Source organism: Pongo pygmaeus, chromosome 2, assembly GCF_028885625.2.
Source record: "Pongo pygmaeus isolate AG05252 chromosome 2, NHGRI_mPonPyg2-v2.0_pri, whole genome shotgun sequence".
Classification (NCBI taxonomy): Eukaryota; Metazoa; Chordata; class Mammalia; order Primates; family Hominidae; genus Pongo; species Pongo pygmaeus.
This window is the reverse complement of record NC_085930.1, coordinates 103,788,767-103,815,705: the sequence shown is the minus strand read 5'-3', so window position 1 is coordinate 103,815,705 and position 26,939 is coordinate 103,788,767. Positions and strand designations below refer to the sequence as shown.

General features: G+C 52.1%; 2 protein-coding genes across 9 annotated transcripts; one reads left to right on the top strand and one right to left on the bottom strand.

Moving 5' to 3' along the window:
* Positions 1-2,596: 2,596 nt before the first annotated feature.
* Positions 2,597-4,412, top strand: INKA1 (inka box actin regulator 1). Its single transcript, XM_054481993.2, has 2 exons — positions 2,597-2,825; positions 3,563-4,412. The coding sequence occupies exons 1-2, from the start codon at positions 2,775-2,777 to the stop codon at positions 4,367-4,369; spliced, it is 858 nt and encodes a 285-aa protein (XP_054337968.1). The 5' UTR covers positions 2,597-2,774; the 3' UTR covers positions 4,370-4,412.
* Positions 4,413-4,590: 178 nt separating this feature from the next.
* UBA7 (ubiquitin like modifier activating enzyme 7) lies at positions 4,591-17,439 on the bottom strand. Of its 8 annotated transcripts, none has more exons than XM_054481988.2 (25): positions 17,328-17,439; positions 13,120-13,339; positions 12,867-13,035; positions 12,637-12,771; positions 12,450-12,556; positions 12,036-12,126; positions 11,796-11,931; positions 11,498-11,595; positions 11,259-11,405; positions 10,662-10,844; positions 10,373-10,480; positions 10,140-10,220; positions 9,905-10,060; positions 9,651-9,816; positions 9,366-9,571; positions 9,203-9,267; positions 8,930-9,113; positions 8,778-8,852; positions 8,340-8,523; positions 7,762-7,844; positions 7,398-7,490; positions 7,114-7,305; positions 5,456-5,548; positions 5,280-5,380; positions 4,591-4,819 (listed from the first exon to the last, which is right to left on the bottom strand). In XM_054481988.2, the coding sequence occupies exons 2-25, from the start codon at positions 13,173-13,175 to the stop codon at positions 4,690-4,692; spliced, it is 3,039 nt and encodes a 1,012-aa protein (XP_054337963.1). In that variant the 5' UTR covers positions 13,176-13,339; positions 17,328-17,439; the 3' UTR covers positions 4,591-4,689. The 8 variants fall into 8 exon arrangements, with proteins under 8 accessions (XP_054337963.1, XP_063517203.1, XP_054337962.1 ...); XM_063661133.1 differs by lacking the exon at positions 17,328-17,439 and adding an exon at positions 13,438-13,522 and having other exon boundaries at positions 13,123-13,339; XM_054481987.2 differs by lacking the exon at positions 17,328-17,439 and adding an exon at positions 13,438-13,521.
* Between the last annotated feature and the right edge of the window lie 9,500 nt (positions 17,440-26,939).

Here is a 26,939-nt window from a genome sequence, read left to right as displayed (position 1 = left end):
GGGTGGCAGCTGCACAAGTGTCTACAGATTTTAACATTTATTGAGATATAACTTTGAGATCTGTCTATTTATTGTATTTATATGTCAGTTTTTTTAAGTTTTCTGGCCAGGCACGGTGGCTTATGCCTGTATGGGAGGCTGAGGCAGGAGGATCGTTTGAGATCAGGAGTTCGAGACCAGCCTGGACAACATGGTGAAACCCTGTCTCTAAAAAAAAAAAAAAAAAAAAAAAAAAAAAAAATTAGCTGGGTGCGGTGGCACATGCCTGTAGTCCCAGTTACTTGAGAGGCTGAGATAGGAGGGTCACTTGAGCCCCAGAGATCGAGGCTGCAGTGAGCCAAGATCATGCCACTGCACTCCAGCCTGGGTGACAGAGTGAGGCCCTGTCTCAAAAAAAAATAACGGTTGTCTTTATTTGCCATCTCCAGTTCTTCAGCCCTCACTCTCTTCTCCACACACTCTAATCAGGCTTGTCCCTCTCTACACAAAACTGCCCTTGTCAGGGTTCCCAATGACCTATGCACTGCCGAATCCAGTGGTTTGTTCTTCACCCTCACTGCCTTGGCAGCATTCAATGCTTGCTCCCCTTGGGTCCTGAGTCCCCACATTCTCAGATTTCTCCTGGCTGTTCCTGCTCAGCTTCTTTGATAGTTCTGCTTCATATCTCCCCTACCTCCACCTCATGGAATGTCCCAGGGCACAGTCCTGATTGCTATCTCCCTCTGACTACACTCATTTCCTCCCACCCCACCTTATCCAGGCCTATGGCCTTACATACCATCCATTCACTCACTATGCCTCCCAGATCCAAGGCTCCAGTGCTGATCTCTCTCCTGAAGTCCAGAGTCATACACCTAGCAGCTGACTCTGCAACTCCTCTTGGATGTCTAACAGGCATCTCAAGGGTTACGTGTCCATAAGTGATCATTGGATTTTCCTCTCCAAACCCACTCTTCTCCAGTCTTTCCCAGATCAGTTTATGGCAATTTCATCCAACCAGCTGTTAATGCCAGAAATGTAGGAGTCATGCTTGATGCCTCTTTTCCTGCCCACATCCATGCATCAGCAAGACTTGATTTTAGTTCCAAAACATACCCCAAAGTGACCCCCTTCAGGGCACCTGCCCTGCCCAGGCCTAGGCCTTCCCTTTCGTTGCCTGGATGAGGGCAGGGACTTCCACTCTTATTGCAGAATCCTTTTCTGAAAGCAGCTGGGATTATCTAAACAAGGGCTAGCCCAGGTCATTCCTGCTCAAAGGCCCCCATTGCTCCTCATCACACCAAGAACAAAATGTGGGCATTCTGCTCTAAGGCCATTAGAGCCTGGTTTTGCTGACCTTTTCCCTCTTGCCACCACCACCAATCACAGACACCTGGGCCTTCTTTATGTTTGGCCCTGTCCAGCTTCTGTCCCTCAGGGTCTTTTCCCTGGCTGCTCCTTCTGCCTAGAATGTTCTTCTTTCCTTCTTCTTCTCCTCCTCCTACTCCTCCTCCTCCTTATTCTTCTTCCTTTCTTTTTCTTTTTTTTTTTTTTTTTTTTTTTTTGAGACGGAGTCTCGCTCTGTCGCCCAGGCTGGAGTGCAGTGGCGCGATCTCCGCTCACTGCAAGCTCCGCCTCCCGGGTTCATGCCATTCTCCTGCCTCAGCCTCCGGAGTAGCTGGGACTACAGGCGCCCGCCACCACGCCCGGCTAATTTTTTTGTGTTTTTAGTAAAGACGGGGTTTCACCATGTTAGCCAGGATGGTCTCGATCTCCTGACCTCGTGATCCGCCCGCCTTGGCCTCCCAAAGTGCTGGGATTACAGGCGTGAGCCACCGCGCCGGGCCAGAATGCCCCTCTTCTTGATTGCATCCTGATGTCACCTCCTCTGAGACTGACTTTCCCCAGGCCAGCCCATGGCCCTCATTCCCTGGTATTTTCCTGTTGCTGGTATGTCCAGTCTGTCTGCAGCTACACTACCCTTGAGCCTAGCCTGCGTTGAAAGAGCAGCCTCAGGAGAAAGGCTCACCCCAGCACTGACCCTCAGTCTGCACCTGGTACCGACAGAGGGAATGCAGACGGTCGCGCGTCGCCGCTGGACTCGCGACTAGCCGAGCACTCCCCACTAGAGGGCAGTCCCATCTAGCTCGGTTGGGACGCGGCTGAGGCCCCGCCGGTGTGCTGCCACAAAGTCCCGCCCTCTCTGACTCCTCAGACGGGCTGAACCCCACTTCCATCCCGTTCAGAGAGTGCCAAGGCCAGCGTCACGAATGGGTCCCGTGGATCAGGCCCCGAGGGTCCACAACCTCTCTGGGTCCTACCATCCGGGGCGCTCTGCCTATGTGCGGGCGCAGCACGACGCCCCGTGGGAGGGACCGCTATTTCACCATTGAACAAATGGGGAGGATGAGGCCCCCGCACGGAGGCGACCTGTCCTGCGTCACGCAGCAAACGCAGGGTCCACTCAACCGTCTGGGGGCTCGGGGGTCCCGGTACCGACCCCGTCCGGCTTCCAGTTACGACCCCGCCCTTCCCACCAAGAACCGCGGTAGAGTCGGGAGGAACGCCGGTTTTAGCCCCTCCCCCTTTGGCCGCGGGGCCGGGGCGGGGCGCGGCTGCCAGATGTCGGGGCGGCGGCGGCGGCGGCGGCGGCGGCGGGAGCTACGGAGAGCGAGGAGTCGCGCAGGCAGGCGGAGGCTGAGGGCGCCGCTGGCCGGCCCTCCCAGCCCTCTCCGCGCGGCTCCGCCGGGGTTCCAAGAGGAGCCAGTAGGCTCGGTGGGAGCCCTGGCACGGACATGCACAGCGTTCGGCTTGACAGCTTCCTTAGCCAGCTCCGCTGGGAACTGGTGAGGCTCGGGAGCGGGTGCGGTTAGTGAGGACGCGTGCGGGCTGCCAGGCTGCCGCCCGGCCGGAACAACAGACGCGTGCGGGGTGGCTCCAGCGTGCCCGTCCGAGGCGGGGTGGGGGCGGCGCGGCGCATATGGCTCAGATGGCCCGCGTCGGGTTTCGGACGGTTGGGAACTGCGCTGAGCATCAGATAACAGCATCCAGCTGGCCGTGCTGCTGGAACCGCGCGGGAGGAGAGAGTGGAAGGGGGACTTCTTTGGGGGCGGGGCATGGGGCGACAAGGGACTAACGAGGTGCTGGCGCTGCTGTGAACGCCCCCTACTTCAGGCTGGCCTATGCCTCCCTTCTCTACCCCTCACCTAGCAAGCGCTCTTTCTGTGAAAGACGCTTTGGGCTTTGGGAGCTGAATCCCCCAATAGGCACGGGATGCCCCTCCAGTCCTGGGCAGGACCTACTTCCCCGTTCAGGCCCGCAACCCTGCCTGCCTGCCCGCCCGCCCTGGTGGCGGGTGCCGACTTGCCCGGCCCTGCATGCTGCAGCCTGCCAGACTGTCACCAGGTCGGCGGATGAGAACCACACCAGCTTCGAGTGCCAGCACCCCTATGCCTGCCCTGTGCTCACTAGCACCCTGCTGCCCAGGCCAGCAGGCCTATCTAACCTTCCTGGACCCTCTGTTCTCTGGGCTGGCCTGGTGACAAGTGATACCTCTCCGACTTCTGCCCTCTCTTCCCCTCAGTTGTGTGGTCGGGACACAGGCTCACCCTCAATGCCTGGTCCCCTGCAGCCAACCCCCCAAACTGGCCCAGATGTGCAGCCCAGCCACCAGCTTAGGGCCTCGGGTGTCTTGGAAGAGGACTCAGTCTGCTGTGTGGAGGAGGAGGAAGAGGAGGAGGAGGAAGCAGTGGTGACAGAAGACAGGGATGCAGCCTTGGGAGGCCCCAGGGAGCATGCCCTGGACTGGGACTCTGGCTTCTCGGAGGTGTCAGGCAGCACATGGCGAGAGGAAGAACTGCCTGTATCCCAGCGCCCAGCACCCTTAGCACAGCCCCTTCGTAGGCAGCGCCTCTCAGTCAGTGGCCTCCCCATGCCCGGCAGGGCCCCTGTAGCCAGTGTACCACCTGTCCACCGTCCACGGCCCAAGTCCACCCCAGACGCCTGCCTGGAGCACTGGCAGGGACTGGAAGCAGAGGACTGGACAGCAGCCCTACTGAACAGGGGTCGCAGTCGCCAGCCCCTGGTACTAGGGGACAATTGCTTTGCTGACTTGGTGCACAACTGGATGGAGCTGCCTGAGACAGGGAGTGAAGGGGGTGATGGAGGTGGGCACCGTTCCCGTGCTCGGCCCCCTCAGTTCCTGCTTGGCCTCTCCGAGCAGCTTCGGCGCCGGCTGGCCAGGGCTCGGCGGACAGCTATGGCAGGAAAGCGGCTCTCATGCCCACCTCGCCCAGAACCTGAACTGCCTGCGGATGTCTCACGCTTCGCAGCCCTCATGAGCTGCCGTAGCCGCCAGCCCATCATCTGCAATGATGTCAGCTACCTCTGACCCTGCCCTCCAGCCTGGGACAATAAAAGCCTTTTTTCTAGACTGTCCTGGCTCCACACCCCTGAGGCACTAAGAGGCAGCCCCAGCCCTCTGAGGCACTGCCCAGGCAGACAAATCTTCTGAAGAGCTTTTTTTCTCTGTGTGAAGGTCCCTGTCATGCCCATGTCACACCCGTGTGCATTAGTGCACTGTTTTCTATCATCCATCCTCTCCACTATGCCTTCCTTTAACAAGCATTTATTGAGTGCCTACTGTGGGCTTACAATGCAGGGCTTGGGATCCGGGGCTCCATTGAGCTAGGTGACAGGGTGGCTGCCTTGTCACAGCTCATAGTGCAGAGGTGGGAAGGCAGTGTCCTCCTCGTCACCCTCACAGCTCAGCTCCAGCACCAACACCTGCTGCCCAGGAGCAGGTACCTGGCGTGTCAGCTGCTGAACCAGTTCTGTCACCCTGGTTGGGGTGGGGTTTAGGGGAGATTGGAGAGGTGAGCCATGGCAAGCAGAGGGCAGCCTGGCATGGACTAGAGAGGGTGCTGGCAGGCCGTCAGGAGCCCAAGCCAGGAGCAGGAGCTGCTCAAGACAGGAAACATCTGAAACTATTTTAGGAGCAGCTGGTGAGGCGAGCAGGAGGCAGGAAGCTATGGGTCCCTTGGGAGAGGGCTGTGAAAGGGGGGCTGTGCAGCATGTGGGGAGCCCGTGGGACTGGCCAAATAGGCAGCTCCTGAAGAGTCCTCCTCAGGCTCTCGGCCCTCACCCCACCTCCAGCCCGTTTGCTGGCTCCATTTGGCGAAAGAATGCTTGGGAAGGTGTGAGGGGCCCAGAATGGGGCTGGGAAGACAAACGACTGTGTGGCCCCTAGCCCCAGCCTCCAGGGACTGGTGGGGCCTGTCTAAAGCCCCAAGTGGGCTCACCTGAGGGGCAGGTGCTGGGCCTGCTTTTCAGGTGGCCATCCGGCCGAATAGAGCAGGGCTGAGCCATGCAGCAGGATCCTCACCCTCAACCCGTGCTGCTCCTAGAGGAGAAAGGTCAGACGCCAGCTGGGCCGGGCTGGGCTGAGCCTGGGGGTTGGGGTAGCAACAGGGCACACCTGAAGATGAGCCAGCAGCGACTCCAGGGTCCTCTCAGGCTGCCCAGCTGGTACCTTCAGACGGTCCCAACAGGTCCACTTCAGGTGATGGAACTGGGATGAGGTAGAGGAGGAGTGAGAGACTTCTTACCTCCTCCCAACCCCCATCCCAGTTACCAGCAGCCTTTCCTAGGGGAAGAGCTGGACTAGCAGGAAACAGGAGCCAGGGGGTGGGGGGCGGGGGGGAGGTGGGATCTAGGCCCAGAGTCTCAGCCCCCTCCCCCTCCAGGCTGGGGCCAGCACAGGAAATGGGGCTATGGGGCCCGTACAGGGAAACAGACGATCCATCACATGGACCGGTTGTGAGAGTGGGGGATGAGGGGGTGGTGCTTCCTGAGGAAACCCAGAGCAGGGCCCCTGCAGCCTCTGATAAAGCTGCTTGTTCCTCAAAGACAAGGCTGGGAGCTGGGGGGCACATCCTGCCCCCAATCTTGTATGTACTGCCAGTGCCTTGGGCTACTCATTGGGACACAGGGGCAAAGGGCACAGTGACCACCAGGGCCCCACTGTCCCAGAGACCCCAGCAGGGATACAATGCATAGAGGCTTCCTCCTCCTGTCCCCTCTTTCCTTCCAAGAGTCTTGGGGTTCTGGTACCTAGAGCTAAGGACAGAAGGATGGCTGGCAGGTATCTAGAGACCAGGAGAGGGGGTGCCTATCAGCCCCTGAGAAAACACACTGGGGTCAAGCTGAGACTAGGCTAGAGGTGAGATGGGGGCTTCTCCTTCACCCGCTTCACTCTGGACAAAGGCAGCCTGTGTGCTGGTTAGAGGCAGGGTGCCTCACAAAGGGGCTCTGTGTGCTAGTCCAGAGGGACCCCAGGCTGCTCAGCAGAAACCCAGTGCTGGCCCATGACCTCTGCCCTCTCCCCTCGTGAGGGCATTCCTTCTACCCTCATCCTTGCCCCAAGGAAATGCCAACTGCAGAGCCTGGGCACAAGGCTGGAGGCATTCACAGCCCTGCAGTCACAGGAACACAAATCCCCACAAGCCCAGGATCACACACGTGTGCCCACATGCATCTCCATGCATGCCCACATTGAGGACACAGGAAGATGGGAGCCCTGCACTCCCATCTGATACACAGATGTGCAAACTTGCTCCTTCCATACCCACACTCCAGGGATGCCCAGACCCCAGTTGCACTCACAACTGTGACACAAATATACTCAGGGCTGCAGACCCCACACCTCTAGTGGCAAGCCTATTACCCTTTAACTCAGCTTGTAGGAGGTAGGCCAGGGCCCCTGTACCATGCAGGGGGAAGCTAGACTCTTTCTGGGGCTGATGCCCTGGTCCCCTCCCCACTACCTACCCCTCAGGGGTACTCCAAGGAAGGAGGGGACTGTGGGGGATGTCTGGCTCCACTAATAAGTTAAAGCTGCAGCTCCCCCAGATCCTGGGCTTTGGAGGGTTGGGGGTGGGGATGGCTGACGGCTGCTTCCTGTGTCTGACAGGTCCCAGCCTGGCTTCATAGCAGGAAGAGGGCTGGAGGGAGTCTTCAGGACTTCTGCACAGTCTGAGTCTCAGTGAGAGCCGGCAGCTAGATTGGGGCCTGTATGGGCAGGTGCAGGGGAAACCCAGGCCTAGTGGGGCTAAGGGTGGGGTATCATGGGCTCACCGTCTGGATGGCTGGGGCAAAAGGCATATAGCGGATGAGGTAGTTTTCAGCCAGATGTAGGTAGCTGTGGCGAAAGGCACTACGAGGCCGTGGCCCACCCACCACCTTATACAGCTCCAGGCCCAACAGGCCTGCCACAGCTGCTGTAGTGGTGGCAATGGCTGGGATAATCTGGCCCACAATTCGCTTGCTCTGCCAAGGACAAGAGATTTGGTCTGGGCCCAAGGCGTAGGGCCAGGGTTTGCCCTCCACCTCCAGGCCCAAGCCTCAAGGGGTGGGGTTACCTGGGCACGGTTGACCGGTGGAATCCCATAGTTCTGACATCTCAGGCTAGCTGCCGCTGACACAAAGTCCATATGGAAGTTGCTGTCATCATCCTGTAAGGCCCAAGTCAAAGTAGTGTTAACACTGCAGCTGTGCCTCACCATGGCCCACTGTGTGCCACTGCACAGGTCTCCACACAGTTCTGTCGGGGGGTTGCCCCACATCTCCTCTTGATCAGACAGGCTGAGGTTCAGGGAATGTGAGCTGCTTCCAGGGTCTTGCTGGGAGAATTCAGGCCAAGGGGCTCCAAAACTACCTTATTAGCTCCTGACCTTTCTCCACAAACTCCCCAGCCCCACTCCTCACTGCCACTTGGGCTCCCACCTTCTCAAACATCAGAGGCTTCAGGGGAGGGCCCACACTCCAGACTTCCAGGGCTTTGTTCAGTTCCTTCTGCTGCTCAGGACCTATCAGGGGAGGGGATGTTGAGACAGTCCTTAGCCCCTGTCTCCTGCACTCTTCTTGGAGCCCTGTGCCTATTCTTGGTCTTTGCCAAGCCTGTCACTTACTATTCTCTGATCAAATCAAGAAGCCCCCTTAATTAATGCTACATTCTCCCCTCTAGAAGCCCCAGTCTTCACCCGTGTATGCTCATGACCTCTGTGACTCTGTCCTCACCTGCAGGCCATAGCTAGGCACTCCCCAGGAACCAATGGATTTTATTTATTTTGCCAAGAATCTGCCACAAGAACTGGGATGTGGGGTAGGCAGCAGGGAGAAGACCTACTGAGGGACCAGATGATAAGCCTGAAACTATGGAGGAGTGAGGTTAGGAGGCCTGAGAGGTAGCGAATTGGCTGTAGATCCCATAGGCCCTACCTTCCTTCTGCAGCACAGGCTGAGGACAGAACAGGTTCAGGCCTTTGAAAGACAGCATGAGGGGCCAGGGCCAGGAGCCTTACCAAACTCAGCAGAAGCTGAAGCCAGCTCTAGATTACTAGCAAAGATGGGGGCCATCTGTTGGGGGTCAGGCTGTGGCAGCAGCTTCAGCAGCTCCCTGAGTGCAGTCCAGTCCTGTGAGCCAGGCAGCCCATGCATCTGGGCATACAGGTTGGCAGCTGCTAGTACGTAGAGGAGGTGTGTGTCCTGCAGCCAGACCAAGAGCAGGAACAGAGGCATGGGTGCAAGTGAGCACCCATGTATGGGTGCATGGGGTGGGGGTCACTGTCCATTTGTGGATCTGTTTGAGTGCCTGCCTTTGCCTCACATGTAGACACCCATATGTGCACATGCATAGCTCTCTCTGGGCATCTATGCATCTCTGCAGAATGCAGAAATGCCTCCCTCTGCTCTGAGGGGCCACATGTCTATCTTGGAGCTCCCTAGAGAATCCCACTCACTTGGTTGGTGTCAAACTCCAAGGGCTGGGGACACTGTTTGGGACCCGACCAGAAGGGAGTTCCATCCTCAAGCACCTAGGTAGGTAAGTAGAAGCTGCTGGGCTCAGTCTGGTCCCCCTGAGCCCCCAGCGTCCCAACCCCTAGCCACACACTTTATTAGGTGGGAAGTGCCTCAGCAGCTGTTTGATGCCATAATGGAAGCAGAGTTTCCAGTGGCCAAGAGCCCACGCCACACAGTCTTGCCAGTTCTGTGGACGCACTCTCAGGACCCCAAGCACCGGCTTCAGTAAGGTGAGTGTCTGTGGCTCATCCATGTCTGCCAGGGAAGTGTGTGCCCTGCAGAGAGAGGAGGAAGTGTGAGACTGAGTCCTGCAGACTCGTGCTTGGAGCCCTGGACTCCCATCTGCCTCTGTTGGTGGCCTTACTGTTGGTGGTGGTTGATGGTCTCTGCAGACCGTCGGAAGAGTCCCTCAAACTCATGCCGGGCCCACTGTGGAGGAGGGAGGAAGAATGAGGTGTCAGGTGGAGAACAGGTCTGCAGCTGAGGGCTGAGCTGGGTGGGGTGGGAGTCTCCAGGGTGCTTCCTACCTGCAGGGTGTGCTCGGCTGTGCTAGGGAAGTACCGCACGGTACAGATAGGGTAGGGGGCATCCTCAGAAGCTGCAGCTGAGACAGGGGCTCTGTAGGCCTCAGTCACATGTGGCATGAATACTGAACAACTGCCCCAGGTGCCCGATGTGCCTGCCTCCAGCAGTGGCTTCAGATAGTGGGTGCAACGAGCAGCCACATAGTGCCCTGGCAAGGGAGCAGTGGGTCAGAAGTGGGACTGGCACAGCTGCGGGCAAGGGACTGGCCTCCGAAGTCAAGCACTCACGGGCCTGGAAACTGTCCAGGGCGGCAGCCACGCCATCCACACGGGAGAAAAAGTTCTCCCCATAGATGTGCTCTGTGGTGGGATCCAGTGGGTAGGTGAGCGGGATCACCTGTAAGTCTGGGTTCAGGCCCCGGGCAGCTGCTGCAGCCACCTCTGCCTTGGGTCTCTGGGAAGAAGGCAGGAAGATGTTGGGTGGGAAGCTGTATGGGAGGACGGTCTGGGATGCAGGAGTGTGGAGAGGGGTCAGCACTCACACCAACGTCCTGGGACCTGAAGAGGAGCTGACGGCTGAGATTGGAGCGCTCTATGTGGTCCATGTCGACAACAGTCAAGCCCCCGCTGTTCCCGGCCCCCAGTCCCACTAGGGCAAAGACTTTGAGCAGCTCACAACCAATGGCACCAGCGCCCACCTGTTGGCAGGAACAGCCTTAGCCAAAGGGGCTGGGCTGGCTCTCCCAAAGGCACCCCCAGTCTCACCCCACAGCTCACCAGGAGGTAGTGCTGGCGGCTCAGTTTCTCCTGAAAACCAGCCCCAAACACTGCAATTTGCCCATCATAGCGGCTGCCTCTCTAGGGGACAGAGACAGGGGTCAGTGATGGCTACTGGCCTGCATCTCCTTCTTAAACTGAGTTTTCTGAATCAGGACCTGGAGGCCATTCCTCATGCTTCTCCCCTAGTCCTGATTTTGGACAAGGCTTGCACCCCTATCCCAGGCTCTCACCGGGGCACAGTCCTCAGGACTGGGAAGGAGCTCCCCATCTTCTGGAAGACAATCGAGGGCATCAAAGTAAAGCCACTGGTCCAGAGGCATGAACTTCCTGGAGATTGCCTAGGGGCAGCACTTCAGGCTGGGCACTCCCGCCACCTCCTGACCCCCCTCAGATCCTGGCTGGAGGCTTCACCCAGGTTGGTGAAGCCTCCAGGGCTGCTGTCTAGCGCTGGGTGCCCTCTGACACACACACCGATCTCCACATCTTCCCAGTACCCCCCACACCTATGCCTCTGCCCACCTTCAGCACTTCCTGGGCAGCTACTGCACCCAGCATGGCCACCATAGGGCTCAAGACACCTGCACTGCTTAGGGCGACTGTCCGCACTAGGGCCTCATCCAGTGGCTGTTCCAGTGGCTCTTCCTCTGTCCGCTTCAGTGGTTCCAGGTCCCGGGCCAGGCCCACCACGGTCTCTGCATCAACCTGTTGGTAGGACTCTGTGGGCATAGTAGCCCCAGCCTGAGCTCTACTCCTGACTCAGATCCTTCCAGCCACCCTCCATCCACCCTGTTCCACAGAAGAGGAAGCAGAAGCCTGGGTGGGAAGGCCTGGCCCTGCTGCCAGCCTGCACAGCACCACCAGAGGATGCCCAGTACCAGACAGCAGACCAAGAGGCTTCACTAATCTGAGTGCAGCTTCCAGCACAGATCTGAGGGGTCGGGGTGTAGCAGGAGTCCCCAGGATGTGTGCCTGGCACTTCCATGGAACCAGTCTCTAATCTAAAAGCTGCAGTGTTGGGAGATCAAACTTGGATTTATGAACGGTCATTGTTGCCTCTGGCAGGTGGGACCCCAATAAATGACAGAGGCTGGGGGTGGGAGCAACAGGGCTACTCACAGGATCCCAGGGGTGGGGTGGCCGGCCATGGAGGTGCTGGAACTTGTGCAGTGCACGGAAGGCCTGATGCAGGCAGTGGGCACGGTGAACTTCCTGGGAGCTCTGGGCCACCACATGGGGCTGGAGCAGGGCTGTGTCCAGGGACTTCTGCGAGGGCACCTGGCTCAGGGTCTAGTCCAGAATGCTATGGGCCCCTCAAGGCGACAAAGCTCCCCTACCTCAGATGCACTTGCACTCACATGTCTCACAGTCTTGGGTCTCTTGACTTCAGTGATAGCCCCACCACGCAAGTACCGAGAGAAAGTTGTTGTGTCTCCAATCTCCAGGGACCCATCCTCTGAAGGAGTTCCAGTCTAGTCAGTATGATCCTTGAGCCTGAGTAGTTCCCACACCCCATCCTATCTTACATCTGTGTCCCAGACCTTGCTGCACCTTGTAGAAGGTGGAGGGAGAAAAACCCATCCCAAGGGCCAGGCTGTGCTCACTTCCAGTGGAGGCTTGGGCCCTGCGCCTGGAATTGGAATGGGATTGGCTTACCCCGCACGTGGATAGACCGGGGATCACAGTCGTTGAGCTCAGCCATTCCCTCAATTCCTGAGAAAGTCACCAAGTCTCCATCACGGAAGTAGTGGGTATTGGCCCCTTTCCTCAGAGTGAGAATGCCAGGGGAGCCCTGGGTAGGAGGAGGCTTGGCTCAGGGGTGCCTGGACCTGCCTTCCACAGGCCCTGGCAGCCTCTCCTTGGTCAGCAGGTGAATGCCTACAGCTCAGCACCCACCTGGGAGATGTGCTGGATGGCAGCTGTCAGGGGTTCTGCCTCTGTGGGGTCCTGCACAGTGAAGTCCTCACCAAAGTCACAGAACAACTGCCTGAGATGGGGTGGTAGAGGTCACTGAGGCAGCTTACAGGTTGTACTTAAGGATAGGGGATACTAGGGCAGGGCCAGAGGGCCAGAATTGGGAAAGGAATGCAAGGAGAGGCTTGGGAACTAGAATTTGAGAGGGTTACTGGAGCAGGTCTGGAGGCTAGGTTAGAGGAACCAGAGGGCAGGACTGGGGACCAGAATCAGAAAGGCATGCTGGGATAGACCTGAGGCTGGTTGGAGGGGCACTGGAGCAAGCCTGGAGCTTAGGACAGCATGGGGCCAGTTGCTGGCTGTAATATGGTAGGCTGGGCAGGCAGTCTTACTCACCCCACGAGGCCCCGGGTGTCAGCTGCCAGAAAGCAAACTCCATGCTTATGGCACAAGGTACCCACCTTCAGCTGCTCCTCCAGCTTCGCAGCAGTCAGCACCACCACCTGGGTGGACACAGTGATCAGCAGGGCCAAAACCACTGCCCAGCCCTTCCTGCTCTTGAGGGCTGCAGGCCTGAGCTGACCTGGAAGTCCAACAGCAGGTCCTCAGTGATGTCACCCGTGTGCACGATGACCTGGACAGCTCTGTTGAGCTGAGCTAAGAACTCTTGAGAGGCCTCGGCTCTGCTCCTTTCCAAGTGCTGCTCTGAGAGGAGAAACTAGGGAGAGAGCCAGTGCAACCTGAGCAAAGACACTCCTCTTGGGCCGTGCCCCAACCTTGGTCTGGCAGCCCATAGCCCCCCAGGACACTTACCTGGGCAGCCAGGTCGGACCAGCAGGTGGGGTGGGGATCATGCAGAGTGAGGCTGCCCACGCCCATCAGGACCAAGTTCTTGGCCACCTCGGCCCCCAGGCCCTGCAGGCCTGACACCAGGACCCTGGCTCCCTGAATCCTCTGCATGGCAGGTGAGCCCAGCACATACCTGTGGATGGGAAGCAGAAGGCAAGCAGTTATAGATCAAGGTCTGAAGACCATCCCACTCTTCACCCCCCACCTCGGGCCTCACAGCTGTCTTGAATACAGCTCCTCATCCAGCAGCTTCGAAGCATCCAGGGCATCCATCCTCAAACCTGGGGCTGAGCAGTAGGCTTCAGCGCTCAGAGATAGGTTCTTTGTGTAGGTGGCGGTGACAGTAGGGGCCAGTGCCCTGCTGTAGCCAGTGCAAACAGGAACCAAGGCCAAGGGAATAAGGGACGCTGCTGGTCACAGCTCTCTTCCTGGCTCCTCTGGAGAAAAGAAAAGTGAAAGTTAAACTATGCTCTGAGCTGGCTCCTGATCCTGCCTCCAGACGCCAGCTCCAGACAGGCCATTCAGGGTCTAAAACCTGAGATGAGTTCCAGGACTCCAAGAGGTGATCAGTCTCTGAGTGTCAGACCTGAGGGTGGGAGGCATGGGGCAGCCACATTCACACGTTCTTATTTTCCTTTTAGACTTTTATTTTGAAATAATTATAGACTCATAAGAAGTTGCAAAAAAAAATAGTGCAGAGAGGTCCTGTGTCTCCTTTTGCCTTCTTAGGAACCTGGGGCCATTTCTCTGGGAGATGGACCACTGTTTGTCACGAAACTCCATAATAGCCAAACCAAGTGCTGTCTTAAGTTCTTTTTTGTTGTTGTTGTTAATTTAGGTGAAATTCATGTAACATAAAGTTAACAATTTTAAAGTGTACAATTCAGTGGCATTTAGTGCATCCACAATGTTGTTCAACCATCACGTCTATCTAGTTCCAAAATTTTTCATCACCCACAACGAACATACCAAACACATTCAATAATTACCATACATGTGGCCGGGCGTGGTGGCCCACGCCTGTAATCCTAGCACTTTGGGAGGCCAAGGCGGGCGGATCACCTGAGGTCTGGAGTTCAAGACCAGCCTGGCCAACATGGTGAAACCCCATCTCTACTAAAAGTACAAAAATTAGCCAAGCATGGTGGTGCATGCCTACATGTAATCCCAGATACTCGGGAGGCTGAGGCAGAAGAATTGCTTGAATTCGGGAGATGGAGGTTGCAGTGAGCTGAGATCGAGCCACTGCACTCCAGCCTGGGCAACAGAGTGAGACTCAGTCTCAAAAAAAAAAAAAAGAATTGCAAAATGTGACCTCTTATGTCTATTTTCTTTCACTTAGAATGTTTTCAACATTCATAGAGTTTATAGCCTGTATCAATATTTCATTCCTTTTAATGGCTGAATAATAGTCCATTATATGTATATACCACAATTTGTTTATCCATTCATCTGTTGATGGACATCTGGGTTATTTCTAACTTTTGGATTTGTGAATAGTGCTGCTATGTCCTTTTTTTTTTTTTTTTTCTTTTTGAGACAGTCTCACTCGGTTGCCCAGGCTGGACTGCAGTGGCACAATCACAGCTCACTGCAGCCTCAATCTCCTGGGCTCAAGTGATCCTGCTGCCTCAACCTCCCAAGTAGCTGGGACTAGAGGTGTGCACCACTACACCCAGTTAAAGTAGTTTTTGTTTGTTTGTTTGTTTTTGAGACACGGTCTCACTCTGGTTGCCTAGGCTGGAGTGCAGTGGTGTGATCATGGCTCACTGCAGCCTCAGCGTCTTGGGCTCAAGCAATCCTCCCACCACAGCCTCCTGAGTAGCTGGGACCATAGGCATGCACCACCACATCTGGCTAATTTTTCTTTTTTTTTTTTTTTTGAGATGGAGTCTCGCTCTGTCACCCAGGCTGGAATGCAATGGCACAATCTTGGTTCACTGCAACCTCCGCCTCCTGAATTCAAATGATTCTTCCGACCCAGCCTTCCAAGTAGGTGGGATTACAGACACCCGCCATCATGCCCGGCTAACTTTTGTATTTTTGTAGAGATGGGGTTTCACCATGTTGGCCAGGCTGGTCTTGAACTCCTGACCTCAGGTGATCCACCTGCCTTTGCCTCCCAAAGTGCAATTTTTCTTTTATTTTTAGTAGAGACGGGGTTTTGCCATGTTGCCTAGGCTGGTCTCAAATCTCTGGACTCAAGCAATCTGCCCACCTCAGCCTCCCAAAGTGCTGGGACTACAGGCGTGAGCCACCGCACCTGGCTTTGGCTAATTTCTTAATTAATTACTTGTTTTTGTAGAGATTGGGGGGTGGGTATTGCTATCTTGCCCAGGCTGGTCTCGAATGCCTGGCCTCAAGCGATCCTCCCACTTTGCCTTCCCAAAGTGCTGGGATTACAGGTGTGAGCCACAGCGCCCGGGCTGTTTTCAGTTTTTTTGGGCATATACACAGGAGTAGAGTTGCTGGGTCATATGGTAATTCTGTGTTTGTTTGTTTACTTATTATTTATTTATTTATTTATTTTGAGACGGGATATCACTCTGTCACCCAGGCTGGAGTGCAGTGGCGCAATCTGGGCTCACTGCACCCTCAAACTCCCTTCCAGGCTCAAGTGATCCTTCTGTCTTAGCCTTCCAGGTAGCTGGGATTACAGGCATGCGCCACCATGCCTAGCTAATTTTTTGTAGAGATGAGGTCTCACCATATTGCTTAGGCTGGTCTCAAACTCCTGGGATCAAACAATTCTCCCACCTCAGCCTCCCAAAGTGCTAGGATTACAGGCATGAGCCACCGCGCCTGGGTTTATGTTGAACTTTTTGAGGAACCACCAAACCGTTTTCCCCATTTTATATTCCTACCAGCAATATACAAAAATTTCTATATATCCACACTGTTGCCCATATTGGTTATTTTTCCTTCCTTTTTTTTTAAAAAATGACACCAATCCCAGTGAACGTGAAGAGGTATGTCTTTATGGTCTTTTGTTTGTTTTCATGCAATAACATTTACTGGGTGTGACAGAAGTACTAGGTACAGAAACCAGGGCTGGATTTTGAAGCAAAATGCTATCTTTAATAGACTCCAAAGAGTATTTAAGGAAATTCAATATCCATTCCTGCTTTTTAAAACTCTCATTAAAATAGAAATAGATAAAATTTTTAAATTGTGGTAAAATATACATAAGATAGAATTTACCATTTAAACATTTAAGTGTATAATTCAGTGACATTTAAGTACATTCACAATGTTGTGTAACTATCACCACTATCTATTTTTAGACCTTTTTTTTTTTTTTTTTTTTTTTTTTTGAGACAGGGTCTGGCTCTGTTGCCCAGGCTGGAGTGCAATGTCGCCATTTTGGCTCATTGCAACCTCTGCCTCCCAGGCTCAAGCCATCCTCCCACCTCAGCCTCTGGAGTAGCTGGGACTACAGGCACAGTGCCACCATGCCCAGCTAATTTTTGTATTTTTTGTAGAGACAGGATTTCGCCGTATTGTCCAAGATGGTCTCCAACTCCTGAGCTCAAATGATCTGCCTGCCTTAGTTTCCCAAAATGTTGGAATTACAGGTATGAATCACCACGCCCAGCCAAAATTTTTTTAAATTAGCTGGGCATGGGCCAGGCACGGTGGCTCATGCCTGTAATCCCAGCACTTTGGGAGGCTGAGGTGGGCGGATCACCTTAGGTTAGGAGTTCGAGACCAGCCTGGCCAACATGGCGAAACCCCATATCTACTAAAAATACAAAAATTAGCCGGGCCTGGTGGCAGGCATCTGTAATCCCAGCTACTCAGGAGGCTGAAGCAAGAGAATCGCTTGAACCCAGGAGGCGGAGGTTGCAGTGAGCTGAGATTGTACCACTGCACTGCAGCCTGGGCAACAGAGTGAGACTGCATCTCAAAAAAAAATTAGCTGGGCATGGTGGTGTGCTTCCTTAGTCCCAGCTACTGAGGAGGCTGAGGTAGGAGGGTCTCTTGAGCCCAAGAGGTGAAAGGTGCAATGAGCCATGACCACGCCAGTGCACTCCAGCCTGGGTGACAGCCCCTGTCCCAAAAAAAAAAAAAAAAAAGGGACAGGCATGGTGGCTCATGCCTGTAATCCCAGCACTTTGGGAAGCCAAGGAAGGCAGATCACGAGGTCAGGAGATCGAGACCATCCTGGCTAACATGGTGAAACCCCGTCTCTACTAAAAATACAAAAAATTAGCCGGGCGTGGTGGCGGGCACCTGTAGTCCCAGCTACTCGGGAGGCTGAGGCAGGAGAATGGCATGAACCCGGGAGGCAGAGCTTGCAGTGAGCCGAGATCGTGCCACTGCACTCTAGCCTGGGTGACAGAGCGAGACTCCATCTCAAAAAAAAAAAAAAGTGTGTCTCTCCCCATCCCCCCATTGCGTCACCCCATTGGTTTCTTCTCTTACCATATGGTCTCTGCACATGCCAGCCCCATGTTGTCTTCTGCTGAGTAGAAGGAGCCTAATGCCTTCACCGGAAGCAGATGCTGCTGCCACACTTCTTGTACAGCCCAGACATCTGTAAGCCAAATACATTTTTCTTTCTTTTTTTTTTTTTTTTTGAGACAGGGTCTCACTCTGTCTCCCAAGCTGGAGTGCAATGGTGCAAACATGGCTCACTCCTGCCTCCTGGGCTCAAGGAATTCTCCTACTTCAGCCTCCCAAGTAGCTGAGACCACAGGCATGCACCACCACGACCAGCTAATTTTAAAAAATTTTATAGAGATGGGGTCTTACCATGTTGTCCAGGCTGGCCTCAAATTCTTGAAAGCAAGTGATCCTCCCATCTTGGCCTTTCAAAGTGCTGGGATTACAGGCGTGAGCCACCATGCTCAGCTGAGATTTTTTTTTTCCTTTTTTTTGTTTTGAGACAGAGTCTCGGTCTGTTGCCCAGGCTGGAGTATAGTGGCGCAATCTTGGCTCACTGAAACTTCCACCTCCCTGGTTCAAGTGGTTCTCCTGCCTCAGCCTCCCAAGTAGCTGGGATTATGGGCATGCACCACCACGCCTCGTTAATATTTTTGTATTTTTAGTAGAGACGGGGGTTTTACCATGTTGGCTAGGCTGGTCTCGAACTCCTGACCTCAAGTGATCTGCCTGCCTCGGCCTCCCAAAATGCTGGGATTACAGGCGTGAGCCACTGTGCCCGGCTGAGATTTTGTATGACTGATTCAATACCCTTACTAGTTATAGTAAGGTATTCTGTTCTTCTTTGAGACAGTTTGTTTAGTTTTTGTGTTTCTAGGAATTTATCCATTTCGACTATGTTATATAATTTGTTGGCATAGAATTGTTCACCATATCCTCTTATAATTCTTTTTTTTTGAGACAGGGTCTCACTCTGTCACTCAGGCTGGAGTGCAGTGGCACGATCACAGCTTACTGAAGCCTCAACCTCCTGGGCTCAAGCAACCTTCCCACCCCAGCCTCTTGAGTAGCTGGGACTACAGGCCCGTGCCACCATGCCCAGCTAATTTTAGTATTTTTAGTAGAGTTGGGGTTTCACCATGTTGGCCAGGCTAGTCTCCAACTCCTGGACTCAAGTAATCCGCCTGCCTCGGCCTCCTAAAATGTTGGCATTACAGGTGTGAACCACCTTGTCTAGACTAGTTTGTTCTTCTTCTAGTTCTTTCAGGTATACAGTGAGATTACTGATTTTAGATCTTTTTGTTGTTTGCTTTTTGAGACAAGGCCTCACTTTGTAGCCCAGGCTGGAGTGCAGTGGCATGATCACTGCTCACTGCAAATTCTGTGTCCCGGGCTCAAGTGATCCTCCCACCTCAGCCTCCCAAGTAGCTGGGACTATAGGCCTGCACCACCACACCAGGATAATTTTTGTATATTTATTTTGGTAGAGATGGGGGGTTCACCATGTTGCCCAGGCTGTTCTCAAACTCCTGGGCACAAGTGATCCTCTCACCTTGGCCTCCCAAAGTGCTAGGATTACAGGCATAAGCCACTGCACCCAGCCAGATCTTTTTTTAAAATACAGGTTTTTACAGTTATAAATTTCCCTCTCAGTTCATCTTTTACAGCATCCCACAAATTTTGGTTTATTTCCATTTCCATTCATCTCAAAGTGTTATTAATTTCCCTTTTGATTTCTTCTTTGACCTATTGATTGTTTAAGGATGTGTTGTTTGAAAGTCATGTGAGCTGGCATGCTGGCTCACACCTGTAATCCCAGCACCATGGGAGGCTGAGGCAGGAAGGCGACTTGAACCCAGGAGTCCAAGACCACTCTGTGCAATATAGTGGGAACCTGTCCCTACAAACAAACAACAAAAAAACCCTCTAGCCAGGTGTGGTGGTGTGCACCACTAGTCCCAGCTATTCAGGAGGTTGAAGTGGGAGGAATGCTTGAGCCCGGGAGGTCGAGATTACAGTAAGCCATGATCATGCCACTGCACTCCAGCCTGTGTGACAGAGTGAGACCTTGTCTCAAAAACAAAATAAAGTCTTATCAAGGAGGATGAAGGAGCAGAGAGTTCCAGGAATCCATCTCTCCACAGCAAAAATTGAGCTGGTTGAAATTATCTGAAGCAACCATTTTGGAAATTTGGTCTAGTAGAACACTTTCAGCATCCAGGGGAGAGGTTGATGAAGAGACTGGTAAACTTCAGTAAATTTTCACTTTTCTCATAGCAGCTGCTGCCTCCAGTCCAGTGATAAGCATCTACGTGGAGAGCTCCTATAGACCCCTTCCTCTACACACACATAGTTTCCCCTATTGAAGTTGCTCCCAAGTTTTGGCAATTGTAAATACAGCTGCCATAAATATTTATGTACTGAGTGTTGTGTGAACATCATTTTTTTAAACTCATTTGCTAGCTTTGGGTTTTTAAAAACTCATTTGGGGCCCGGTGCAGTGGCTCACGCCTGTAATCCCAGCACTTTGGGAGGCTGAGGCGGGCAGATCACCTGAGGTCAGGAGTTCGAGACCAGCCTAGCCAACATGGCGAAACCCCCGTCTCTACTAAAAATACAAAAATTAGCCAGGCATGGTAGCAAGTGCCTGTAATTCGGGAGGCTGAGGCAGGGAGCATTGCTTGAATCCAAGAGGCGGAGATTGCAGTGAGCTGAGATCACGCCATTGCACTCCAGCCTGGGCAACAAAGCAAGACTGTCTCACAAACAAAAAAACAAACACTCATTTGGTCTTTGGAAAATAATGAAAAGCACAATTGCTGCATTAAGACTACATTTAGCTTTGTAAGAATGCCGTGGGTATGGTGGCTATGCTGGGATTAAGACTACGTTTAGCTTTGTAAAAATGCCGCGCATGTAGTGGCTATGTCGAGCACGGTGGCTCACACCTGTAATTCTAGCACTTTGGGAGGCCTAGGTGGGCGGATTGTCTGAGCTCAGGAGTTTGAGACCAGCCCGGGCAGCATGGTGAAAAACCCATCTCTTCTAAAAATACAAAAAAATTAGCCGGGCATGGTGGTGTGCGCCTATAGTCCCAGCTACTCGGGAGGCTGAGATGGGAGAATCACTTGAACCCGGGAGGCAGAGGTTGCAGTGAGCCTAAATCGGGCCACTGCACTCCAGCCTGGGTGACAGAGTGAGACTCTGTCTCAAATAATAATAATAATAATAATAATAATAATAATAATAAAAAATACAGGGCCGAGCGCAGTGTAATCCCAGCACTTTGGGAGGTGGAGGAAGGCAGATCACCTGAGGTCGGGAGTTCGAGACCAGCCTGGCCAACATGGTGAAACCGTGTCTCTACTAAAAATACAAAATTTAGCCAGGTGTGATGGCAGGCGCCTATAATCCCAGCTACTCGTGAACTTGGGAGGTGGAGGTTGCAGTGAACCGAGATCATGCCACCGCACTCAAGCCTGGGTGACAAAAGCGAGACTCCCTCTCAAATAAATAAATAAAAATACAAAAATTGTTCAGGTGTCGTGGCAAGCATCTGTAATCCCAGCTACTCAGGAGGCTGAGGCAGGAGAATCACTTGAGCCCAGGAGGTGGAGGTTGCAGTAAGGTGAGATCACCCCACTGCACTCCAGCCTGGGCTACAGAGCAAGACTCGGTCTCAAAACAAACAAACAAACAAACAAACAACTGCCAAAGTGTCTTCCAAAATGGCCATATACCACTTTCGATTCCTACCAGCAATGAATGAGAATTCCTATTGCTCCACATCTTGTCAGCATTTGGTAGTGTCAGTGTTTTGGATTTTAGCCATTCTAATAGGTAAGTAGTGCTATCTTACTGTTTTAGTTTGCAGTTCTCTGATGACATATGATGTTGAACATCTTTTCATATCCCTGCTTGCCATCTGTATATCTTCTTTGGTGAGATGTGTATTCAGATCTTTGCCCATTTAAAAAATTGGGTGATATGGCCAGGTGCAGTGGCTCACACCTGTAATCCCAGCACTTTGGGAGGCCAACATGGGAGAATTACTTGAGGCCAGGAGTTTGAGACCAACTTGGCCAACATGACGAAACCCCATCTCTACTAAAAATGCCAAAAATTAGATGGGTGTGGTGGAGCACACCTGTAATCCCAGTTACCCAGGGGGCTGAGGCACAAGAATCACTTGAACCTGGGAGGTGGAGGTTGCAGTGAGCTGAGATCACGCCACTGCACTCCAGCCTGGGTGACATAGACAGACCCTGTCTCAAAATGAATAAATAAATAAAAATAAAATTTGAGTTATTTGTTTTCCTTTTTTTTTTTGAAACAAAGTATCACTTTGTTGGCCAGGCTGGAGTAAAATGGCGCTATCTCGGCTCACTGCAACCTCCGCCCGCCTCCCGGGTTCAAGCAATTCTCCTGCCTCGGCCTCCCAAGCAGCTGGGATTACAGGTGCCCGCCACCAAACCCAGCTAATTTTTGTATTTTTATTAGAGATGGGATTTCACCATGTTGGTCAGGCTGGTCTCGAACTCCTGACCTCGTGATCCGCCTGCCTTGGCCTCCCAAAGTGCTGGAATTACAGGCGTGAGCCACAGCGCCCAGCCTGTATTTTTTCTTAGAGATGGTGTTTCGCCATGTTGCCCAGGCTGGTTTCAAACTCCTTGGTTGAGGTGATCCTCCTGCCTCGGCCTCAAAAGTGCTGGGATTACAGATGTGAGGCACTGCACCCAGTCTAATTCCAAAGTTTATATGGAAAAGCAAAAGGCCAAGAATAGCCAACACAATATTGAAGAAGAGCAAAGTCAGAGGAGTGACGCTTCCTGACTTCAAGACTTACTATAAAGCTACAGTAATCAAGACAGTAAGGACTGGACATGGTGGCTCACACCTGTAATCCCAACACTTTGGGGGGCTGAGGCAGGAGGATCACTTGAACCCAGGAGTTTGAGACCAACCTGTCTACACCTGAGACCTGGTCTCTATTTAAAAAGAAAAAAAAGGGGGGAGCCAGGTGTGGCAGCTCATGTCTGTAATCCCAGCACTTTGGAAGGCTGAGGCAGGCAAATCACCTGAGGTCAGGAGTTCGAGACCAGCCTGGCCAACATGGTGAAACCCTGTTTCTACTAAAAATACAAAAATTAGCTGGGCGTGGTGGCATGCTGCCTGTAATCCCAGCTACTTGGAAGGCTTAGGCAGGAGAATTGCTTGAACCTGGGAGGTGGAGGTTGCAGTGAGCTGAGATTGCGCCACTGCACTCCAGCTTGGGCAACAGAGTGAGACTTCATCTCAAAAAAAAAAAAAAAAAGAGAAAAAAAAAGAAGGAAAGAAAATCAAGACAGTATGGTGTCAGCAAAAATAGACCAATGAAACAGAATAGAGCCCAGAAACAGACCCACACAAATATAGTCAACTGATCTTTGACAAAGGAGCAAAGGCAATTCAATAGAGAAAGAGTAGTCTTTTCACAAATAGTCCTGGAACAATTGGCCATCCATATGCAAAAATAAAAATAAAAATCTAGACATATCTTAGACCTTTCACAAAAATTAACTCAAAATGGGTCATAGACCTAAATGTAAAATACAAAACTTATAAAACTCCTAAAAGATAACATAGGGGAAAAGCTAGGTGACCGTGGTTTGGTGATGACTTTTTTCTTCTTCTTCTTTTTTTTTTTTCTTTTGAGCAGTCTTGCTCTGTCACCCAGGCTGGAGTGCAGTGGCGCAATCTTGGCTCACTGAAAACCTATTTACTTTTCAGTTTCAGAGTTTGTCAGGGATAGTTTGTCAAAAAAATTCTTCCTGTGGCCGGGCACGGTGGCTCACGCCTGTAATCCCAGCACTTTGGGAGGCCGAGGCAGGTGGATCACCTGAGGTTGGGAGTTCGAGATCAGCTTGGCCAACATGGAGAAACCCTGTCTCTAGTAAAAATACAAAATTAGCCGGGCATAGTGGTGCATGCCCGTAATCCCAGCTACTCGGGAGGCTGAGGCAGAACTGCTTGAACCCAGGAGGCGGAGGTTGTGGTGAGCAGAGGACGTGCCATTGTACTCCAGCCTGGGCAACAAGAGCAAAACTCCATCTCAAAAAAAAAAAAAAAAAATTCTTCCTGTGAGTGGGCCATACTTCCCTGTTTCTTCATATGCTTTATGATTTTTTTGAGAACTGAATATTCTGGCCAGGCACAGTGGCTAACACCTGTAATCCTAGCACTTTGAGAGGCTGAGGCGGGCGGATCCCTTGAGACCAGAAGTTTGAGAACAGTCTGGGCAATATGGTGAAACTCCATATCTACTAAAACTACAAAAAAAAAATTAGGCCAGGCACAGCGGCTCACACCTGTAATTCCAGCACTTTGGGAGGCCGAGGCAGGCGGATCACCCAAGGTCGGGAGTTCAAGACCAGCCTGACCAACATGGAGAAACCCCATCTCTACTAAAAATACGAAATTAGGCCAGGTGCAGTGGCTCACGCCTGTAATCCCAGCACTTTGGGAGGCTGACTCAGGTGGATCACGAGGTCAGGAGTTCAAGACTAGCCTGGCCAAGATGGTGAAACCCCATCTCTACTAAAAAAAAAATACAAAAATTAGCCAGGTGTGGTGGCAGGCACCTGTAATCCCAGCTACTTGGGAGGCTGAAGCAGGGAATTGCTTGAACCCGGGAGGCAAAGGTTGCAGTGAGCCGAGATTGCGCCACTGCACTCCAGCCTGGGCGACAGAGCGAGACTCCATCTCAACAACAACAACAACAACAACAATTAGCCGGGCGTGGTGGTGCATGCCTGTAATCCCAGCTACTCAGGAGGCTGAGGCAGGAGAATTGCTTGAACCTGGGAGGCAGAGGTTGCAGTGAGCTGAGATTGCGCCAATTGCACTCCAGCCTGGGCAACAAGAGTGAAACTCCGTTTCAAAAAAAAAAAAAAATTGCCAGATGTGGTGGCACATGCCTGTAGTCCCAGCTACTCGGGAAACTGTAGCCTGGATGACACAGACCCTGTCTCAAAAAACAAAACAAAACAAAAAACAATAAAAATAGAACAACAAAAAAACACCCAAAACTGAATATTCTGAGTATTTTTTTGTGGTAACTCTGGAAATCTTATTCTCCCACTCCTCAGGGATTGTTAAAGTTTTTTTTTTTTTTGACACTGGCAACTCCATTGCCCAGGCTGGAGTGCAGTGTTGCTATCTTGGCTCACTACAAGCTCTGCCTCCCGGGTTCAAGTGATTCTCCTGCCTCAGCCTCCTGAGTAGATGGGATTACAGGCATGTGCCACCATGCCCGGCTAATTTTTTGTATTTTTGGTAGAGATGGGGTTTCACCATATTGGCTCAGATGGTCTAGAACTCCTGACCTCTGGTGATCTGCCTGCCTCGGGCTCCCAAAGTGCTGGGATTACAGGTGTGAGCCACTGTGCCTGACATAAATTTTTGCTTGTTGAGGGCTGGAGCCATCTGTGATTTTTCCAAACTATTTATGCAAAGTGTGTGTCTCTTGTGTGTGTGTGGTCACTGAAGTTTGTTATCTCTTATAAAGTAATGGTAAAAACTGCAATTACTTTTGTACCAATCTAATATTTTATTTTGCAGCAACCTAATTTTTTATTTATTTATGAGACAGGGTCTCACTCTGTTGCCCCGGCTGAACTGCAGTGGTGTAATCACTGCTTACTGCAGTCTCCAACTCCTGGAATCAAGCAATTCTCCTACCTCAGACTCCCTAGTAGGTGGGAGTCTGCAGGCATGCACCACCACACCTGGCTAATTTTTAAAATTTTTTGTGGAGACAGGGTCCCACTATTTTGCTCAAGCTGGTCTCGAACTCCTAGGTTCAAGTATTCCTCCTGCCTCAGCCTCCCACAGTGTGAGCCGCTGTGCCCGGCCTCTATTATCTCTGTAGTCAGCTAGTGAGTGAGCTGACAAAGATTTTCTGGCTTAAACAACAAACAAAAAAAGGCACAAGTCCTTTAAATCTTCTGATGTGTTGCCAAGGTGGGGTGGGGTGGGGTGGGGTATTAATGCAAGAATTGCATCTAAGAGGCTGAATGAAACCAAGGCAAGCATCTCAGAGTACCTCCAGGTCCATCAAAGCACACAACCCCAACATTTTTGGAGGGCAAGGTTCCCATGCCTGTTCTGGCACCAGTCAGCTGCTTTCAGAACTGGTGCTGCTATCCCCACAGCCGGGTGGGGCTGAGGAATGGGAGAAGTAGCTGCTTGATTCACACTACTCTCTTCATCCAGCAACTCCCTTGTTAAATTTCTGAGTTCTGAAACAGTTGATTACAATCACTGCTCTTTTCAGCTCAATGGTTGCTTTGATCCAGGAACCAACCCCTAAAGCTTCCAATTCCACCATTATGCATGCCTTCGCTCTGCACTCTTGATTACTATAGCTTTGTAGTTTTTAAATTGGGAACAATTTTTATCTTTTCTTTAAAACAATTTTAAAAAATGTTTTGGCTATTCAGAGCCTCTTGCAATTCCATATAAATTTGAGAATCAGTTTTCAAATTTCTGCAAAAAAAAAAAAGGAATTTTGATAGGGATTGTATTGAATTGTAGAATGCTTTGGGGGTTATTGCCATCTTAATATTAAGTCTTCCAATCCATGAACACAAGATGTCCATGTATTCAGGTCACAAGTTCATTTTTTGGTAATCATCACACCTATCTATTTCCAAAACTTCTGCATCACCCTAGACAGAAACTCTGTGACCATCAAGCAGTAATTCCCCTGCCCCTCCCTCGATCCCATGCTAACTTCTATTCTGTCTCTGTGAACTTGCCTGTTCTAGGCCCCTCATGTAAGTGGAATCATACAATAGTTGTCTTTTTGTGTCTGGCTTATTTCACCTAGCTGCCATAAGTTCTTAACCTATACACAACACAGATCCCCACTTTATTTTTATTTTTGGGAGTCTCGCTCTGTCGCCCAGGCTGGAGTGCAGTGGAATGATCTCGGCTCACTGCAACCTTTGCCTCCTAGGGTCATGTGATCTTCCCACCTCAGCCTCCCAAGTAGCTGGGACTACAGGTGCACACCACCATGCCCAGCTAATTTTTGAATTTTTGGAGAGATGGGGTTTCACCATGTTGGCCAGGCTGGTCTTGAACTCCTGGACTCAAGCAATCTACCTGCCTTGGCCTCCCAAAGTGCTGGGATTATGGGTGTGAGCCATCATGCCTGGCCCAGATCCCCACTTTACAGATAAAGAAGCTGAGCACAGGGGCCAGGCACGGTGGCTCATGCCTGTAATCCCACCACTTTGGGAGGCCAAGGTGGGTGGATCACTTGAGGTCAGGAGTTCGAGACCAGCCTGGCCAACATGGTGAAACTCCATCTCTACTACAAATACAAAAATTAGCCTGGCACGGTGGCACGTGCCTGTAGTCCCAGCTACTCAGGAGACTGAGGCAGGAGAATCACTTGAACCCGAGAAGTAGAGGTTGCAGTGAGCTGAGATCATGCCACTGCACTCCAGCCTGGGTAACAGACTGAGACTATGTCTCAAAAAAAAAAAAAAAAAAAAAAAAAAGAAGCTGAGCACAGAGAGGCCAGGTAATTTACCTAAGATCACTCAGCTGGTAAGGACGGTGCTAGCAGCCAGCCCCTACACTCTTAACTTGATGCTTCGCTTC